Source organism: Cherax quadricarinatus, chromosome 16 (genome assembly GCF_038502225.1).
Source record: "Cherax quadricarinatus isolate ZL_2023a chromosome 16, ASM3850222v1, whole genome shotgun sequence".
Lineage (NCBI taxonomy): Eukaryota > Metazoa > Arthropoda > Malacostraca > Decapoda > Parastacidae > Cherax > Cherax quadricarinatus.
This window is the reverse complement of record NC_091307.1, coordinates 18,928,758-18,937,579: the sequence shown is the minus strand read 5'-3', so window position 1 is coordinate 18,937,579 and position 8,822 is coordinate 18,928,758. Positions and strand designations below refer to the sequence as shown.

The window sequence follows — 8,822 nt, the reverse complement described above, 5'->3', positions numbered from 1 at the left end:
GCATTGACTTTCTTGGGTTATCCTGGGTGGCTAACCCTCCGGGGTTAAAAATCCGAACGAAATCTTATCTTATCTTAACGTTAAGAATGTTTCCTTACACCTACTACCCCTGTACATCTTGTACATGTACTTGTAGAAATGAAGTTACTATTATTATTATTATTATTATTATTATTATTATTATTATTATTATTCACTTTAGTAGTCAGTAATACCTGGGTGTTAGTCGATTGTCGAGGGTCGCATCCTGGGGGAGGAAATTAAAGGATACCAATGGAAATAAGACAGACAGTCCCCGATAACGCATTACCGTTATTGCGTTGTCCTGATTGACTAACCCTCCGAGTTAAAAATCCCAGCAAAATCTTTTCAATACGTGTGTATTGAGATAAGAAGAATATAATAGTCACCCTAAAACTAGCACCAATAGATATCGTTTTCGTTTATTGTGTTAATGTCAGGAAGAAAACTTATTTCTATGGTAAACTTTGATAAATAGTTTTATTCCCCTCAAGAGAGGTTCCGTCGCCGCAGTAGAGTCTAATTCCTTAGTCCAAGGATTTAGATCTGCCCTTTCCTCAGATCGAACCTGATTGCTTCCCATTTTTACATGGGTTGTATGACCCCTATGGGTTTAGTGCTTTTCCATGAATGACATAATAATATAAAGGAATAACTTATTTTTTTTTTTTGCAAATTTTTATTTAGTTTTTAAAAAAACACAAATAAATTTACACAGTTTATATAAGATTTTATAAACATTAGTGGTTTAACATCACTATACACAAAAAGGTGACACTTCCTCCTCTTTTCTGCAACACTGCCAGCTCCTGATGATCTGTTGACTGTAACACGAAAGGCCTGGATCTATTATTCAACTCCCCCGTGGTTGTTTTGCATCCTGTATCGCTTGTTAGCGAATTTTCCATAACAGAGGTGAATGTCTCTTATCCTGGGTGGTTAACCCTCCGGGTTAAAACCCGAACAAAATCTTCTTATTCACTGAGAGTTTACTTTAATCATTATTTTAGGGATAAAAGTATTCTTGTCCGGCAGAGAAAAGGTTACCGTGTAGCCCTAATGACCCTCGTGTAGTTAAGGATCCCATTAGAAATAAGTTACTTTGTCTCACTTTTTTTTGGCTTATCCTAGGCAATCTACATATAGACTGCTATGTATGATAATTATGTGATTGTATTTATGTGTACCCGTACCTGAATAAACTTGTTTACTTACTTAATTTACATACTAGTCGACAAGCTTTAAATTCAATTAACCAATTACCTTGTGTATACATTTTCTTTTACTATACTCTGCCGATCGACACCATGCCCAGCCCTTCTAGGGTAGGGTAGGTGCCTGAGCCAGAGCTTGCAGCTCACAAGACTGTCATCCCCATTATCCCCCTTGGGGAGGGGATGTCAGACCAGAGAGGCCTAGCTTGTGGCTAGGCCTGGGGACAGTTGGTCCCAATGATGAGTGGGTACTTGTACCTCCTCCCATGGGAGACTTAGGTATCAGACACTCCCTAGACAGGGAGTCAAGGCCGGGCCACCACTTGGAAAAGGCCCGGGCCGGGAGAATACCGACGAATCTTTAATAATAATAATAATAATAATAATATACTCTGACTGCCTCTCATATTATTTGAATGTTGCTGTAATTTAGCCTGGGTGAATCTCATCTTATGGTGTCCCGTAGCTCGACTGGTAGCATGCTCAACTAACACACTGAGGTCCATGTTTCGATCCCCGGTACGGGTGGAAGCATTGAACGTGTTTCCTTAAGACACCTGCTGTCCCTGTTCATCTATCAGTAAAATTGGTTCCTGGGTGTTAGTCGACTGGTGTGGGTCGCACCCTTGGGACAAAATTGACCTAATTTGCCTGAAATGCTCTGCATAACAAGGGGCTTTCTATATAGCAGTATCTCATTGATGTCAGGTAGGCCTGTATATCTTGTATATGTACATGTAGAAATAAAGATTATTATCTTATTTTGGGAGATTTTAAGTGTACTTTTAATTTTGTTTAATACTAGGGCAGAGTGCTATGATGTACATGAGTGAAACGAAGACACACACAGTCAGAATGAACAGGTTACTGCGACACCATTTTCCTTGGTGACAAAGGGTTATCAAGTCTGTAGAAACTACACGGGAAGCGTGGGAAGATAAGGAGTGAGGACCGTAGGGGAGGTACGGGTGACTGTAGAAGTACGGGTGACTGTAGAAGAGGTACGAGTGACTGTAGGAGAGGTACGAGTGACCTGGAATGTCTTAGTGAAAAGTGTGTTGAGCGAGAGCTATTTAGCAAACTCTAGATTTCTTTATCAGAGTATGCAATACAGTCACAAACAGGCGATCTTGATAATTCAGAACAAGCCACATGGGGATGGAAATCTTTAGCTCTAGATCTTTCGCACTCTCGTGCGTCGTCAGGAGCTATGCAATGTTGCAAGACAGCAACAGACAGGAGGGAAAATTCTCTGAAGCAAGGAAGGATGTATAAGTGGCAACCCATGGGTTGCCACTTATACTAAAGATACTACAGATTTCCATCCCCATGTGGCTTATTCTGAATTATCAAAGTGTGATGATGTTTGTGGTGAAGATTAATGTTGATGATGAATGCTTCTGGTCAGCATTAATCTTCGTAGTTTCGTTTACATGATATTTCGGTAGCAACTGTTTTTCTTATTATTAATTCTTAAGTCTCTCCCTCTCTGTATATTATCACACATTTTACTTACTTCACGAGACATGATCTCGCTCTCTCTCGTTTCCATTACCTAACACTTGTCTACATTAAATTCCATTAGTCGTCTACCAGTTTGTTCAATTTATCCAAGTCATCTTGAAAAAGTTGCAGCCATAATTATTTATTTTACCTTAAAGTTTTTGTATCATCCAGAAACATTTTCAATATATTTTTTTTTATTCCTTGGACGAGAATACGTTCCTAAACGCACGCTTCTGTCAGTACTATTACTGAGTTTTTCACCCCTTTCCCTTTCGTTATATTGCTCCTAAAGAAGCTTTTGCAGTCTGCAACACGAAAGGCCTAGACCAACTTCATTATTCTCCATCCCCCCTATGATTGTTGCGCATACATTGTACGTCTGTGTGTGTACTCACCGACTTGGTCTCACCTTTCTGTGGTTGCAGGAGTCGAGTCGCAGCTCCTGGCCCCGCCTCTCTGATGGTTGCTACTAGGTCCCATTCCCTCCCTGTTCTAAGTCTTGTGTATGTATGTGTAAGTGTGAGTGTGTATGTGATCACATGCTTGAGTTCATATAGATGCATCATACATGGCTGGTTATTCTCACTGATGTTGAGGCAACAACATGACGGCTGAGGGAGTTGCCAACAGCGATGGGCTTTTTTTTTTTCTTGTATGTTAATCCACACGATCGATGGCAAGAATGGGGAGAGAAAGTGCAAAGGGTAAGACAGAGAAGCGAGAAAGGATGTGCGTTGACAGGAAAAGTGAGATAAAAAAAGTTTTAGTGGCCTGACCACTTGAGGTGGATTTTAAAGAAGTACTTTTTGTTATATAGTGACCATTGTGCAGAGAGATGCGTTAAGAATTGGCAATCATTAGTTAACATATTTTTTAGGATGTAACATAAAAAAAGACAAGTTTCATTACTAATATAATGTTTCAACGATCCACGTTAAGTCATTATTTCTTAAATCTTATTGACTACACGAGGGTCATTAACTCATCTTTACTTATGCACCACAAGTAAAGTAAATTAAAGTAAACTCAATGTATATATCTTGGGAGAGACATATACTCACACCTCTGTGTACAGCACATACCATACAATCTTACATTCATTGACTGTATACACATGGATGAGCATCTTTGAGACTACAGTTAAGGTAAACAGAATATAATATAAAAAGCTAAATTATCATCCAGTGTTTTTGCAACTTGTGGAATAAATCACTGCGTTCGAAGGAGGAGCGAACATATGTTTTTACGTAACATGGAAGAAGTGTGGGAATCTCTGGGTCTGGCTGACAGAGGGCAGTAGTGGTACAGGTGACCTTGGCCAGACAGGGTTCAGTCATGCAGGTTTCTAAGGTAAACGCCCTGGATTATGAGGAATTTATTGAAGTGTTCGGCAACGTGATTGAGCATTGTCCCTTGTGTGCCGCCGCAGTGTGGAAACATCGACCGTTCAGCGACGTGAGGCACTTACACGAGGAGATCTGCAGATTTATTGATGATCTTCCCGTGGCAGGTAAGAGGCAGCTGCTTGCTAGGGACTCTGCTTTCCTGAGATAAATTAAGTACTCACGAAAACTTGTATATGATGAAAAAAATTACTAAAATATAAAGTACTTGAAATGCATATTGTCAACAGATTGTATGTTGGTACTGAATGAAAGTATATGAGTATGAGAGAGGGAGGGTATGGTATAGTATACACTATAGGGATTCCCTAGGGCCGGATGTTTTGGGGAGCATGTGAGTCTCTGTCTCCTTGGCCATGATTCGCTGCTGCTGCTGATGACGTCACATCTCCCGGGCCTTTATTGGCTACTAATGCTAAAGACGTCACATTGTCCATTCCTTGTTTGGATGCTGCTGTTGACTGAGGGCGTAGGATGTCATCAGTCTTAATTAGGTGCTGTTTATGACGTCTTATTACCCATGCTTTAATTGGCTGTACTGTATGTCCCTTGTAGGTTTAGCGCTTCTTTTTATAATTATAATAATAATAACTGGCTGCTATTCATGACGTCATAACTAATTCATTGATTGGCTGCAGTTAATGACTTCAGAAATAAAAATAATGTTTAAATATTCACGATAACAAATAATTATTAATGTAAATATATTAAAATGTTCCCTAAATTATAAAAGCATTAATATAATTGCTACTCCGGCGCAATAATTCCCACTGCATGGGCGTGGTACCCTCAAAGGACCCCAGTGGAAATAAGTCACTTTGTCCGACTCTTCTGGGGATTATCCTAGGTAATTTACAGATATACTAATGTGCAGAATAACAACTGTGAAAAAATAGTGGAATTCCAAGCGCTTGATAAGGTGAGAAATCACGAAAGCGGTTGGAATTTCACTAATTTTTTCATAGTGATTGTTCTTCATATTGTGATATCACCTGTTTACTGTGACCTTATTGTACGTATGTTAATATACACAGGTACAGTTGTAATACGTACTAACACATCACTGCACCACGCAGAAACAAGAAGTATGTACAGAGATCGCAGTCAGCGTGGGTTCGAATCCTTCTGGCTGTGATCCGCCTCTGCTTGTTTCTGCGTGCTGCAGTGATATGTTAAAATGTATAATAATTGTACTTATGTGTACCTGTACCTAAATAAACTTGCCACTTAGTAGAGGGTGGAGTGATGCCAGTGTAGCGCTCTTGGTCTGAGGAACTAGAGCTATCCTCACCTTCCTTAGAACAAACCTAATGCTCTCTCTTTCCACGGGAGTTGTATTACCCATGAAATTAATAATAATAATAATAATAATAATAATAATAATAATAATAATAATAATATTATTATTATTATAAAGATAGTAATAGTAATAATTAGTGTACTTTTGAAGGTAGGTTAAATAAGATTAGTCCTTAAAACTTGGCATATTTGTCTGAGATGTTTTGCTCGCCAGAGGCTTCATTACTAATCATTATATGTGATAAAGCCCCCTAGTGGGCGAAACGTCTTTCAGATAAAGGTACCCCGATGATGAACATGGGTTTCATTCACCAGTTGTCGGTATCATGAACAAGACATGTGCTAGCTGAGTATCATTGATGTCGAAACGTTTCACCTGATCTGCAGGCTTCTTCAGTCGAAAACAAAGGCGACAGGCATTGTAGATAACAAAACAATTTAGAGGTAAAGATGATTTGATCAGTTCGTCAGCCTTGAAGTAGTATATTCAACGATAAAAATACTCAACTGCTGCACATGCGTCTCATTTATTAACTTGTCAGTTTCATGTGTACCTTTGATCTAATTGGAACGACACTGAATCTTCGTGCAGGACGGGAAGGCATCCTCCGTTGTCACCCAGACCTGGCTGGGAGGCTGGCGAGGGCAGGCCAACTCACGAAGGAGTCCAAGAGGGAGCAAGAAGCCGCCGGTGTTACCAGCCTGACCCCAGAGGAGAGCCAACGCCTGGACAGCATGAACCACAGGTGAGGAAATACAGGAACGCTCTCGCTTGGTTTACAAGCTTTTTACCATACTTGTAAGACGCGGTATTCGTCCCGAATTGATGAAAGTCTCTGGTGGACGAAACGTCCTAACGAAATGCCGCAAATCGCATGTTGTCCACATATTGTACCAGTGATATGCAAGCGTCATCCAGTTAGTGATTGTCTTGAGAAAGCTGACTGTTCTTCAGTTTTCCTAACTGGTCAGGAATCCCGTAGCAATTAATGGACACAGAGGATCGAGCCTCCACTACTACACAGGAGTTACACGCTTCATGAAATATAATAGAATCCAAACCGCATTAAAGTATGTTATTTGTTCCAGTTTCTGGATATTCACATTCCACTCCAGTTAAATTAATGCGCCTCCCACTTGACCCAAGGAATTGAAATGACCTTCCCATAAATCAATCCTGATTATTTCCCATTTCCCAGGCGCTGTATCGCTTCTGTGAATTTGTGATTATTTGCTCACTTTACTGCTCTAGGTGAATTAGAGAGGTTGATAGAATGTTGGCGCATTTATTCTGATGTATTCCACATACTGGTTAATTAGTGGCTTAGAAGCGGAGACCAAGAGCTGGAGCTCTAACACATCCAAAAATACACAGGCCAATTTAGAAATAGCTTTCCCATGGAATGATATTGGAAAGGCTAACATATTTTTTTTTTATTTTAACAGTTACCGCGAGAAGTTTGGCTTCCCGTTCGTGATCTGCGCCCGCAGGAACAAGAAGGAAGCCATCTTGGAGGGTCTCAGGACGCGCCTGAACAACTCTCTCGAAGCGGAGGTGGAGAAGGGCATCATGGAGGTGAAAAACATCTGTTATCTGCGCCTTTTGGACCTGGTGGACCACGAGGGTGTAGAGAGCAGACTGTGACTGGAGTAGACTGGGAAGGCCCTGTAGAACGCGCTGCTGATGGAGGCTGCTGAAGACCCCTGTGTTTTCGTACTAGTAGACACCATTGAAAATAAATGCACGCTGTGAAGAATCTCGCAGTGCAGCTGAGGATATCAGCACTAACACAGAGGATAACTAACAGAGTAGAGGATACTTACAATAATACTGAGGATACTTGCAATACCACTGAGAATGCATGCAGCACCATTAAGGATGCCTGTAACAATTGAGAATAGCTGTAATACTATTGTGGATACCTGCAGTACCACTGAGGCTTACTAATATAACCGAGGATACCTGTGACACTTGAGAATAAATGCAATGTGGATACATACAACACTATTGAAGTTAGCTAAGATTTTATTGAGTATGCCCGGTACATCACTGCGGATATCTGTAGCACCACTGAGGATATCAGTTTAACCCCAAATATGGGGTTAAACTCTTACGCATATACACTGTTGTTATTCGTGTACACGCATCAAGCGAGATAAGCACAACATAATATATACCAAGTGTATTTAAGTAAAGAGGCAACGACTGCAAATATGATAATAAAAGTCACTTGAAACACACTGATACAAGCAAAAACGACCTAATCAATCCATTAATGAAACACAAAAATTTTTACTTACTATTGGTTCAGCTACTGAATAGAAAAAGCATAATGCAAATAATAATAATATAATAATAATAATAATAATAATAATAATAATAATAATAATAATAATAATAATATTATTATTATTATTATTATTATTATTATTATTATTATTATTATTATTATTATTATTATTATTAAGAATAAAGTAATTCTACTACTACTAACAATAATAACAATGAAAATAATAATATTAAGAATAAAGTAATTCTACTAACACAATAATAATAATAACGGAACTAAAAAGAGTGAATATACACCGAGAAACACACTTCTACAAGTATCTACAATGATAGACACACACCTCAGGGTATATATACCACTGATAAATAATAAGCACTGTCTCTGCCAGGGGTTTTTAACTCGATGATAACCTGTTCTGTGGCTTAGCACCTCCTGACCTATCCCGGCTAGATATTTACACCCCTTTTTTAAAACATAACATTGTATCCTAAGATATTCCACTTACTTTTGTCCTGAAGACACTTTCTTACTTATAAATATATCTCCAATACACATTTTTTTTTTTTTGCCTTAAGGAAAATGCATTAACGTATTTCAGCAACTTCTAATGCTCATTTTCAAACGTAGTAAGTAATGTGCACAGACCAAAATAAAATGGAATCACTTGACCTGTACTCACTGGAGCACAGGCGAGAGAGATACGTCATAATCTACACCTGGAAAATCCTATATGTACTCCTCCCAAGTCTGCAAACGGAAATCACTCCCTACGAAAGTAGGGAGTGATTTTCGTGTGCAGACGGCGTAACATAACCCCCAATGAAAAGTAGGGGTGTCGTGAGTCCACTAAGAGAAAACACGATTAGTGCCTGGGGCCCAAGACTGTTTAATAACCTCCCATCAGGCATAAGGGAAATTACCAATAGACCTTTGGTTGCCTTCAAGAGGGAGCTGGACAAATACCTAAAGTCAGTTCCCGATCAGCCGAGGTGTGGTTCGCACGTTGGACTATGTGCGGCTAGCAGTAACAGCCTGGTTGATCAACCCCTGATCCACCGGGAGGCCTGGTCAAGGATTGGGCCGCGGGG

The 8,822-nt window shown here is 39.6% G+C and overlaps 1 protein-coding gene across 1 annotated transcript; it reads left to right on the top strand.

Moving 5' to 3' along the window:
- The first annotated feature begins 4,028 nt into the window (after nucleotides 1-4,028).
- LOC128688928 (2-oxo-4-hydroxy-4-carboxy-5-ureidoimidazoline decarboxylase) lies at nucleotides 4,029-8,286 on the top strand. Its single transcript, XM_053776986.2, has 3 exons — nucleotides 4,029-4,251; nucleotides 6,036-6,189; nucleotides 6,890-8,286. The coding sequence occupies exons 1-3, from the start codon at nucleotides 4,077-4,079 to the stop codon at nucleotides 7,086-7,088; spliced, it is 528 nt and encodes a 175-aa protein (XP_053632961.1). The 5' UTR covers nucleotides 4,029-4,076; the 3' UTR covers nucleotides 7,089-8,286.
- Nucleotides 8,287-8,822: the final 536 nt, after the last annotated feature.

Coding starts and splice junctions, on each gene's coding strand:
- LOC128688928 (XM_053776986.2), top strand. CDS start 4,077: ATGCAGGTTTCTAAGGTAAACGCCCTGGATTATGAGGAATTTATTGAA. Junction 4,252..6,035: donor TGATGATCTTCCCGTGGCAG/GTAAGAGGCAGC, acceptor ATCTTCGTGCAG/GACGGGAAGGCATCCTCCGT. Junction 6,190..6,889: donor CTGGACAGCATGAACCACAG/GTGAGGAAATAC, acceptor TTATTTTAACAG/TTACCGCGAGAAGTTTGGCT.